Consider the following 11,812-nt stretch of genomic DNA (forward strand, 5'->3'; position numbering starts at 1 on the left):
ATGAATGGAAACCAATGAAATTAAATGCTTATGGTAAATTGATCTTAAAACACAGTAAAAATGTTTCTGTTGCATTTGAGATTACATGCACAAATTATTGGAACGTCTGTCTCATGTTGTACATATTACCCGGTGCTAAACAGAAACGCCAGAAGGGGGAGCCAGTGGATAAATCTTTAAACATCCCCGTCATTCAAACATACCTCTGACTCTGCAGTGTTATTATGTCTTGTAATCTAATCTAAAATATGTTATTATAATCCATCCTTTATTTCTCTATCTTTGTGTTTCCTTTATCCCCCCCCCTCAAATCCCTCCCTTCCTCTTTAAAGTCTTGAATCATTTCTGTACGGTTTCAACACCCTGTTTAAAGGCGACTTCCGCATCGCCACTAAGGATGAGTGGGTTTTCACTGATCTCGACCTCCTCCAGAAGGTGGTGGCTCCTGCAGTCAGAATGAGCCTCAAATTGCATCAGGTAAAGCGAGAGCATGTAGCTTTTCAACCTTTAGTCTCAAACTGTACTGGAAATACACCTTATAGAGAAAACATTTCCTTCAACACTTCATGATGACCTTCCTGCTTTTGCAGGATCACTTTACCTGTCTGGAAGAGACCGAGGAGGCGTCTATCCTGTACGAAGCCATCACAAACTACCGCAGCAACCTCGTAATCTGCCACGAGAGCGATCCCGCTTGGCGTAAGGCTGTGCTGTCAAGCCGTGACACGCTGCTCACTCTGAGACACATGATTGATGATGGCACGGACGAGTACAAGATCATCATGCTGTACAAACGCCACCTCAGCTTCAAGGTCATCAAGGTAAAATACGTTTAATTTTCTGGCTGAATGACTAAACAGCTAAATGCTGTGTGCACAGTGTGACAGCATCCTGCCTACCTATGAGGAGAAGGTTGGTCTCAAAGGTTTGACAATAAACAAACCAACACTATCACTTTTCCAAATCTATGATAGAACATAATCGTGGCTTTTTTTGCTTTTTAATCTTAGTGTAAATAAATCACGCAAATTTGAATTTCTTCTGTTCAAACTCCTTTTGATTCTGGAGTTGCTGCTTTCCCTTCAGGATGTCAAACAGACTTTTGAAAATGCGCACATCTGGATAACATACACTCATCATCTCACGGTATTTCTGGGCTTTTAATGATTTCTTTGAGCTGTTTTTTTCCAGGGTGGAATGATTGTACAGCATACTTCTTTAATGACTTAAAAAAAAACAAGATTTGGAAGTATGAATTTATTTTGGATTTTCTCTAATCCACACAGGGTCAAAAGTATATATAAAGGCTCAAATATATGCAAACACTCAGTTAAATATTTTAATCAGTGGCGTTAAAAGTTCTTCAGCGTCGTTTAACTCGACTAGGCCAAAGCTTATTAACTTCACGTTGGTGATCATGGTTGACTACATATCTTAGTTTCTCTTTGCCAGCATAAAAAGGATTTGTTCAACAACACTCACTGGATTGACCAATACTCAGAAAAAATGGGAAGTCCAAGGAACTCAGTGAAGAAGGAGAATTGTAGATTTACACAAGTTGGAAAGGTCTCCAGATTCCAAGACTGTACAAGTACAGGTATCACTATTTTACCAAGATCTTGAAGAAGACCCAATCTGTCACCCTCAGATGAGAGAAAACGTGAATTTCAGGCAAATCCTAAGAACCACCGAGGCTCAAACTTGTCACTAAACTGCATGTAAATTGAGGGCACCGACCAACTCCTGCTCCAAAATCAGCACCTTCATGATTAACTGAAATTTACAGCTGTCCACATGGACAAGCCAAATATGTTCTGACAAAATGTTTTATGGTTAGAGAGAAATTCTGCTATTTGGCCACAACGACAAGGGATACGTTTGGAGGAGTAAAGGGGAAGCTTTCAAACCCAAGAACACTGTACCAGCTGCCAAGCATGGTGGTGGTAGCATCACGGTCTAGGGCTGTTTTGTTGCAATTTTTATATCATCTCATGTCAACAGCTGGATGACTGAAACTTGGACACAATTTGTTGTCCCAACAGGACAAATATCCCAAATGCAAATCAAAACTCATTTTGGAACTGATAAAACAAGCTAACATTAATCTTCCCACAGCCCTGCCCTCAACCGTATTAAAAAATTGTGGACTACACTTCAAAGAAGGTCCTGTGCCAAGAAACTAACCAATGTAAATGAAGTCTACAAATTCTGCCAAGAAGAGTGGTCACATATCCAGAATTATTCCAGAGGCTGGTTGACATGGAGTTAGAAATCAGTATAATAGGTCAATTTGAAAGTTTACACCACTTAAAATAAGATGATGATTACAAAGGAACAGTTCATTCCCATGACCCTAAGGCCCAAGGCTGCCCAAATGTTACAAAATCCTCACACAAGCACCTTAAAACATGCTAATTATAAGGCCACAGCATTGTCATATTCACACATTGCTTTTTGTATAAAACAAACAAGATGTTCTCTGGATCTTCTCTCGTGTTTGGACTTTGTACTCCTGTATGATTGTTTCTATTTTTTCCGTACCTCTTCAGATCAATAAGGAGTGTGTGCGAGGCCTCTGGGCAGGACAGCAGCAGGAGTTGATATTTTTAAGGAACCGAAACCCGGAGCGAGGCAGCATCCAAAACTCAAAGCAAGCACTGAGGAACATGGTCAACTCTTCTTGTGACCAGCCACTCGGCTACCCCATGTGCGTGCCAAATTATTACACAGAAAAATCTTAATTTGCTTCAATAGAAGTATTTAGCCCACTCACATAGACGTTTTCTCTGTTTAACTTTCTTTCTTTTTGTGTTTTTTAGGTACGTGTCACCTCTGACAACTTCATACGCAGGAACACACGGTACACTACGCGGCATTGGAGGAGGGGCTTTAAGCCTGGATGCCATTCGTTCCTGGCTCTGCTCTAAATGGCTGCGGTCAGTACATTTTGTCCCACTTAAGTAGAAAGTGCAGTTTGTTATTCTTTTTTCATCCTTGCCTTCCAGGCTCAGCCTTTTCCAAATCTCTTCCTGTGACTGTGCTTCAAAATTAGTTGTTTTTTTTTCACATGCTAAAGATAAACAGAAAACAGACTTTATTTAGTTCTCTCTGATGGGTAAGAAGATGATGCTGTAAGTTGAAGGTCATGGGTTCAGTCTGGTTGAACATGAGCCTCTGAGGAGTCTTGAATAACACACTCTTTATTTGGAATATTTGGAGGACAAAAACTTTCATATTTCTTCTAATCATCTAGTTGATTTCATCTCTGAAACTGGGACAAAATCATTTCAGGAGAGAAGATTTGAATCTCTGGACTAGCTAATTATCTGCTGCAAAGACCGCAGAAAGTAAGTTGTAGTAGTTTTCCGGCACACGGTGCATGGTCAGTGTGGCCCATCACATGCCCAGTGGACAGTTGCAGTTTGTGACGGTGCAATTGCTTCATGTGCATCAGTTGCAGATGTTATGGATTTTCCTCTTGATATAGTATGCATTGAAATTCACTGACAAATGCCTCTAAGTCTCAGCAGCTCTTTTTACCATCATTTTGTCTTTTGCTTTAGTTTGACCATTGTTTTGATGCACTGTTTACTTACTCGTTGTTTGAAATCGTCTCCTTATTCTGTGTTTTCAAAGACTGTATTTTTATTTGCCTTGATAACCCTTTAGTTTGCCACAGAAGCTGCCTGCCTTTCAAAGAGGTGAATAAGAACAGAGATGAGTACAAAAGTATTGTGGTTACTCCTAATAAGTATATATTCTCTGTTTTTCTCCAGGCGATTTCTAAAATGCATCATCTACTTAATAGCATTTTGTAAGTCACAAAGATTACATATCAGAAATCTGATATATATCTATATATATTTCTGAGCTGTTACAGAAGGCCTTATGTCTCCGGGACAAAAGAGGAAAAAGTTGGGATAAAGCAGTTTATGCCAGCTTCCTAATGCTCTTATTCAGCTGGTTGCATTTAGTATAAATCACTCTGGATAAGATGCAAACTGCAGTGTAATGCTCTGGCTGCCTGCTTAGTGGGAGCCTTGCCTGCTCTGTGGATTTACAGATATTGACTTGGAGGTAGTCAGTGCTGCGAAGAGGCTTCTCTGCCAACTTGATGTAGTTTTAAATACATGTACAGGGACAGTGCGAGTGCATGTTTGAGAGAAATAGACAGCTGGATTACAGAGTAAGCGGGAAGCTGAAAGCTTTAACTCTCTGCTTTGCTATGCAGAAACCTCCTTCTCTTGGCTCTCTCTTCCTTCAGCCCCAGTTTCATCCTGCCTTTTGTTTCTCTCTCCATCATTTACACAATACCTTCGGTAGAACTTATCGTACAGGCGCTGCATTAACCTCTGCAGGTCAGCTAATGGTGTGTGTCTTTGTAACTGCGCAGTTCGCCCTTAAGCTTCTTGGGGCAGAGTTTTGCTTTCAGATTAGATTAGTTTGTTAAGCCTGTTTCATCCGCCTTGACTGAAAGGTGTTGTCTTAATTCGACTAAGTAGAAAAGGAGATAAGGAGATGGATCAAGCCTCCCCAGCCAGAACACATTTAACTAATTTACGAGGAACACCACCACCACCACATATGTTAGCACAGTTACGTAACATCTCTGAGTGTGTGTGTGTGTGTGTGTGTGGTTTAAGCAGTGCTGATAGTTAAGGCTCTGTAAATTTTTGAACGTCCCCCTTGCCTGTGTGCATCCCTTGCACTGATGTGGACATGAATAAATAAATCAGAGCTGTGTGCTTGTGTTCTGCAGGGTGCGTAAGGACAACCTGACCAGCTGTAACAGCGGCATGAATATGGAGGATGTGGACTGCGGTGCCGGTGGGTCATCATCGTTGAGCCACAACCGCCCATCCTCTGTCACATCCAACAGCCTGAGCCAGCACAGAGCCAGGACGGCACACAGCCACAGACACCGCAACGCTGGTACAAATTCTTCTACTACAATCTCGATGTAAACCTAATAATGCTTGGGTTTTGTTTGTTTTTAATCACACGAACCAAAGTCAAGCTATGTAACTTTTCAAATCTAAGCCCCACCCTAAATGATAGTCTGTCACATTGCCTACCCTCTGACCCTGCTTTATAAAATAATATGTAGTTTTATATTATATTTGAAACAAGCAAAGGGAATATAAACCTATCAGAAAAGTGTTTACTAGCATCAAAGATGAATTACGCAATAGGGTCATTTTCCTATAGTTCTATACAATCAGACTAAATTTTCACTGGGAGAGGTTTTCCCACTGCAGGAAAGACTACTCTGTGCAATCACATGAAAAACTAAGTACACTTGCACTGCTTCCAGTAGCGTTAAGGTCGTACTGAGTAGATCCAGGTGCTGTTAATCAAATGCATTTGATTAATTGATCATCAACAAGTGTGGCTGCCTCTATGAAAGCAGATGTTTTGGCAGTTTGATGGTCTGGAGCCTTCAGGTGTGTGTTAACACAACGCCACGATCTTCGAGGAGTGAATGACGAGTGAACATCTCAGACTCTACAGGCTCCACTTACCATGTTAAATGTTAAGGTTAATGACAGTATGATTAGAAAAAGACTGGCAGCACAGCTTAAGTTTGCAAAGTTGCATCTGAACAAACCACAAGACTTCCAGAACAATGTCCTGTAGAGAGACAAGGACAAAGTGGAGATGTTTGGTCATAATCGAAACCACCATGTTTTGCAAAAACTAAACACAGCATATTAGAACGTACACCTCATAACAACTGTTAACCACGGTGGCGAAGAGGTAATGATTTTGGTGTGTTTTGTAGCCACAGCGCCTGGGAACCTTGCGGTTTTTGAGTCCATTATGAATTCTTTTGTGTGTCAAAGTACTCTGGAATCAAATATGAGGCTTTTTATCCAATAGCTATGACTTGAAAGAAATTAGGTTTTTCCACAAAACAACGATCCTAAGCACAGCAGCAAAACTCCAACAGAATGCCCGAAAAAGAAAAGAATTAAGGAAAATGGGACAAAGTCCAGACTACAACCCAACTGTGTGGGACAAAAATGAATCTCTGGAAACCTCAATAACCCGAGGCAATGTTGTAAAGAAGAGTGGGACAAAACTGTTCCACAATTATGTGAGAAACCGATAAAGTCACTCATGCAGCAGAAGGTGTTTCTACAAGCATGGGATTAACTCAGTTTTTCGCATGTAACTAATGACCAGGCTGCTTACTTATGAGGTAAAAATAAGGTCAACTTTTGAACTCTAAAGCACAATTTACACACAGTATAAAAAAAAAAACTTCAGTAAGGGTTTGAGCTGTCACTTGAGAAAGTGTCATAGTGCCATATACAAAGGAAATCAGTTTCAACTTGAGAAAAATAATTTTCGATACTCACAAAGCAGGAGATGGATATACAAAGTTGTCACTTTTTTCCAAGTGTAAAGAAGAGGATTGAAAAGTATCATCAAGAAACACAAAGAGAGCCACACAGTACAGAACAAGCCTGGCAGAGATAGGAGGCAAAAGATTTTAAATTCTCTGGAAATAAAACTACTGAGAGATGTGTGTAAAGACGCCAGAACAACTGCCAAGACATTAGTAAATGACTTAGACCGGCTGGGAATTGTAGTCTCGATGGAGACCTGCACAGGTATGTACTCGGTGCAAGAAAATCTTGATTTCTTCAGAAGAGAAGCCTTCAAGTCATACTGAAGTACACTAAGAACAACCTGGACAAAGATCAAGCATTTTAGAAGTGCGCCCTTTGGTCAGATGAGACAAAACTAGAGGTCTTTGGCCACAGAGATGCTGCTCATGTTTGGAAAACATGTTTGGAAGGAAGAGGCGTACAATCCAACAAATAACATCCCCACAGTGAAACATGGTGGGAGTATTATGCTGTAGAGATGCTTCAGTGCATCTGGAGCTGGGACTCTCACCAACCTGGAAGGAATCGTGAAAAAAGACAATTTTCTTTGGAACAAAATCTCAACCAGTGAGCAGCAAAACTGCTCTGTGTCATCGCTTTGTCTTCCAACAACCCAAAACATGTGTTTGAGTTGAAATTTTCACTGGCTATAGTTTTAGATGGTTTTAGTTCAACTCTGAAAGTTATTTACCCAATTTACTTATGTTAACATTATAACAACTTTGATCACCACATCACTGCAATGCTTTTGCTAAACTCTTTTAAAATGAAAAATGAAAGTCTTCATTTAACATCTTGTTGTTTTTTTTATGGTGGTGTCCAAATACGTAGATGTACCAGTGTTTTTATTTTTTAAGAGACCACAGAGAGCCACATAGCTAAACTAAAATCCTGAAGTCAAATATAACGTGCTTTTTAAATTGTACATTAGGTTATTAAATCTTGCGTTTCATTACAAATGTTCACGTTTTTAATTCTACAGCCAGGAGAGAGTACCGCAGTCGATCAGTGCAGCCCCAGAGTCAGCGCCCCCCTGTCAGCAGCCAGTCTGGCCCAATCCTGGACTCGGGCTCCAATAACGGGATTGTCCAGCGTCTGTCTAACAGTCAGCTGTCCTTTAACACCTCCATAGCTTCTATATTCTCCCAGGTATACGCACACATTGTAAAAAGCTTACTTTTCTCGGTTGCAGCTGCTTTTGTGCTCCCTTACTAAGAGTGTAAAGAGGATTTTTGTCTGTCTCCAGGTCCCTCGTCTCTCAGGAGCAGGTGGCATCAGCGCGCAGCTTCAGGCAGCGCAGCATCAGCAGCGCTCCAGTCAGGTAGGAACTGTACACTCCTAATGCAGCATGCCTAAACACATGGCCGACAGATGGAAGATCTGAAAACTGAGATTCTTGATGTTCCTATAAATCACCTTAGTGTTTACTGTATGACATTATAACAGAACTGCAATATCTCCGTTCCTTGTGGTGCCAGGTCTCCTCATCTTCATCCACACTCAGCTTGCTGTTTGGGAAGCGTAGCTTCTCCAGCGGCCTGGTTATCTCCGGGTTGTCCGCTGCTGAAGGGGGCAACACCACCGATACACAGTCATCCTCCAGTGTCAACATTGCCATCGGGCCCTCACATAGGTCCAGCAGCAGAGCCACACAGGTGGGTGGGGAAAAGAGCACTGTCTGAATTCTGCACCCACTTAAGACTGTTTCCACAACACAGCTTAGACTAGGTAGGCAGCAGTTAGACGTACACATATACAGAAAAACAAGTGCACACTTTTTCCTAGTTTGACTTGCTTGTCTTGCTTTTGTAGAGGTTTTAAATACTAAGGGAAAAGTTCAACATCTTGAGGAGCTTGTTTGCAGTTTTTGCCAATAGATAAGAGACTGATATTTCTCTCACATCCAGTGTCTGTCTAAAAGCACAGCTCATTTTTATTGTTTGAGAAGATTCAATTGGATTTACAATTTTAATATTAGACAAAGAAAAATCAGAGTAAATACGACATGCAGTTTTTGAATGATGATTTCATATAGTAAAGGGAAAGAAAACCCTACCTGGCCCTGTGTGAAAAAGTAATTGATTTTTTGAGCCATTCAGAGGTGAACTTGCTGCTGCATAATCCAAATATATTTGAGATTCAAGGACAACCTGAGCAAAATTCATGGTTGTATCAATCACAGTAAATAGTCCCAGTCCTGAAGCAGCCCCATACCCTCACAGAACTGTCACCATGTTTGACTGTTGGTATCATGTTAATTTTATAAAATGTTGTTGGTTTTATTCCAGACGTAATGGGACTCAAACCTTCCAAAAAACTACATTTTTTGTCGCGTCTGTCCACAGAATAGTTTCTCTTTTTAAGGATGTTTTAGGGCAAATGTGAGATGAGCCTTTTTGGTCAGCTGTGGTTTTGTCCTTGGACGTTTTCCAAGGCCAGTCTCTTGCTTTTTTGTTGAATCACAAACACTGACCTTAACTGTAGTAAGTGAGGCCTGGAGTTCTTTAGATGTTGGTCTGAGTTTTTTTGTGAACTTCTAGAATAGAATATAGAATAATTATGGTAGGCCGGCCACTCCTGGGAATGTTCACCATTGTTCCATGTTTTCACCATTTGTGGAAAATGGTTCTGTGGTTTGCTGAAGTCCCAAAGCCTTAGAAATGCTATTCTAAGCTTTTCAGATTTATAGATGTCAATGACTTTGTTTCTCATCTATAGTTGAGTTTCTTTAGATCGTGGCATGATTTGTTACTTTTTGAGACTTTTTAATCTACATCACTTTGTCAGACACGTTCTATTTAAGTGATTTGTTAAAAATTCAGCAGGTCTGGCAGTAATCAGGCCTGGGTGTTGCTAGTGAAATGGAACTCAGCTTCCACTCAAGGGGGTAATTTTTAAAAATGGTTGATTGATAATGAAATCATTATTTAAAAATTGCATTTTGTATGACTTTGTCTAATAGTAAAATTAGTTTGATGGTCTGAAACAACAGTGTGAAAATATGCACAAAACTAATGCATCAGGAAGGGGGGCGGCGTATATTTATTCACAGTCCCGTATTCTGCTTTTCCTTATTTTCTGCCATGTATTCACTGTTATTCAGGTGGATGCTCATATTAAAGATAACCAGGGTTTCAAATAAGGATGTCAGTGGATTTACAAGGAGTCTCTGTGAGCCAAATGTTCAGGCTTCAGGCTGCTCTAAACCTACCGATCAATCTGTGGAAGCCTGTTTCAGCAGCTGGAAAAACAATTGCTTTAAGATTCAGAAGTCAACATTTCAGGTTATTATCTCCAAATTTAGACTTGCCAACTGAAACTTCAGAGAAAAGAATTTTAAATTTAAGTTATTAAGTCTAAATTTTAACATAACCCCAAATTTTGTGCATGGCAAAAAATGTTTGTGTGGGGTTTTTTTTTTTCCAGTGGAGAGAGTCCCATATTTTTACTGTTTGAAGTTTTGAAAAAAGTTGAAGAAGTGAGACTCATTTCGGTTGTTTTGTACTCCTGGAGCCCAAATTGTGACGTCAAGAATTAAAATAGAGGAAAAAAACAAAGTGAAAATCAGATTTTTACTCTCATGCATCATTTGACACTTTTGAGTGGTACGATCAGAGTTGCCGTCTGATATTCTTGTTGTGTTCGAACATGCTAGTTGCTTTATACAAACAGCGAATGCTCTCCTGTGCCTGAAACCGGCCTCCTCTCTCTTCCTTTCTTCCTCAGTGGACATCAGAGCCATATGAGAGTATAGACGCGAGCAATTCCAACGCTGCAGTCACGGTGAAAGACGACACACAGTTAAGCGAGCAGGGCTGCAGCCAGGGATTAGACAAGACCCAGGAGGATTCAACATCTGCCTCAACAGTTCCAGACCCAACTGATCAAAAGACTGTCTGAGAGAGAAAACACATCTGTGACAGTGCCCATACTCATGCCCACATACAGACAGGACTGTATGAAGAGTTATACACACATAAATAAAGAAGATTGTATGAGAGAGCACCCATGCACACAAACCTGCCTCCTCTGTCCTCAGCATGTGGTCTCACCCTGTTGTCTGAATGTAAAGTCTGAAAACACAGTCTTTGATGCAGAGGATAAAAATAAAGACATTTTTAAACGACGTGGCCTCTTTCTGTGGTTAACAGGTCTCATTTAAATCTGGGTGTCAGAAGGAAATATTTATTTTTGGAAGTATAGTTTATCAAAATGCCACAGGTTAATTATATAGTCTTACTCAGAGATGCCAAAACTCCCCCGTGTATTAGGTTGTTTAAACATTTTACTTTAAATGATCATGAATTGTTTCAAAAAAGCAACTACATTATGTCTGAGTCCAACATGTGATTACTAGCCTTTTGGCCTTTAGTCAGATGATCTCCCCGAAAACTCTGTTAAACACTATTTGACTTCATGCGTAATCCATTTAAAAAATAATGTATGCCTCGTTTTGAGCGGGGTATGGATTTGAAACCTGAAAAGGACTTTCCAGTTCTCAGCTGAATGGTTGGTTTGTAAGTTAAGAGTAGCCTGCAAAGAAACATAACACAACATAGGATTAAACAGCCCTTAAATCTGAATAAAAGACTTATTTGGCCATTTTTATTTATTAAGGTTTTAAAATGTACAGCACCATGTAAAAGTGCTGACCAGCAGGTTCTCCAAGCTTTCTGGAGGTCTTTCTTTGGTCATTGGCTGCTTTTTCACTGTTTTTCAGTTCTGTTCTTTTACCTGATCATTTTCAGATGAATGTTTTTTTTGGTTTTTTTGGGGTTTTTTTTGCTGCACCACCTAATACTGACCTATGAGTCATTCAAGCACAAAAAAGTAATCTACTTCAAGAGCTGAATCAGTGACATCTTAGCAAAGAACTAATTTTAATTTCTGTGTAGCCACTTTGTTACCAGCAACCACTGCAAAAGCATGTAATTTGTTCCCATTTCTTTTGTTGAATACATTTTTTTTTAATTATGGTCAATTTTATGGACATAATTTGGTACTTTTGAACCAACAAGGTGATTGACTAAGAGCTATTAGCTGAAAAGCCTCTGCAGGGTGTGCAGCGTGTCCTTGAAAGAAATTGAGGAAGCTGTCCAAGTGGGGGATAAAAGAAGAAGTATCAGACCTAAAAAGAAAAAAAAAAATGCAAGAAAATGACCAGTATCTGAAAGCAGTGTCCTTAAGCAAAATACAAGAAATCTAGCAAAGACTAGGCAGAGGATCTGAGAGGTGAATCTGGCCTTTTAGCTGATTCATCTGGCTTAAAATCATACCTGGACAGAAAAAACACAGTGGAACAATATCAGTCATAGATTGGTCTCCTCAGAACCCAGACCTCAACATTATTGAAGCAATTTGCAATAATTTTTACAGAGGATGTAACAAAAGGTAGCAAACATCCAAAGAAAAGCTTT

The 11,812-nt window shown here is 40.0% G+C and overlaps 1 protein-coding gene across 1 annotated transcript in view; it reads left to right on the forward strand.

Annotated features, from left to right (window-relative positions):
- Nucleotides 1-10,521, forward strand: part of pcnx2 (pecanex 2) — a 39,781-nt gene extending 29,260 nt beyond the window's left edge. Inside the window, exons 32-40 of the mRNA XM_085296464.1 lie at nucleotides 333-477; nucleotides 591-821; nucleotides 2,550-2,707; nucleotides 2,820-2,936; nucleotides 4,760-4,932; nucleotides 7,378-7,544; nucleotides 7,642-7,716; nucleotides 7,874-8,050; nucleotides 10,122-10,521. Coding sequence (XP_085152590.1) covers nucleotides 333-477; nucleotides 591-821; nucleotides 2,550-2,707; nucleotides 2,820-2,936; nucleotides 4,760-4,932; nucleotides 7,378-7,544; nucleotides 7,642-7,716; nucleotides 7,874-8,050; nucleotides 10,122-10,295 — 1,417 coding nt within the window. The 3' untranslated portion in view covers nucleotides 10,296-10,521. The remainder of the gene's footprint in view (nucleotides 1-332; nucleotides 478-590; nucleotides 822-2,549; nucleotides 2,708-2,819; nucleotides 2,937-4,759; nucleotides 4,933-7,377; nucleotides 7,545-7,641; nucleotides 7,717-7,873; nucleotides 8,051-10,121) is intronic.
- The last annotated feature ends 1,291 nt before the right edge of the window (nucleotides 10,522-11,812 follow it).

The sequence above is a fragment of the Mchenga conophoros genome, linkage group LG13 (genome assembly GCF_057382185.1).
Source record: "Mchenga conophoros isolate Kocher_MC1m ecotype Shallow Benthic linkage group LG13, M_conophoros_male_GT1.1, whole genome shotgun sequence".
NCBI lineage: Eukaryota > Metazoa > Chordata > Actinopteri > Cichliformes > Cichlidae > Mchenga > Mchenga conophoros.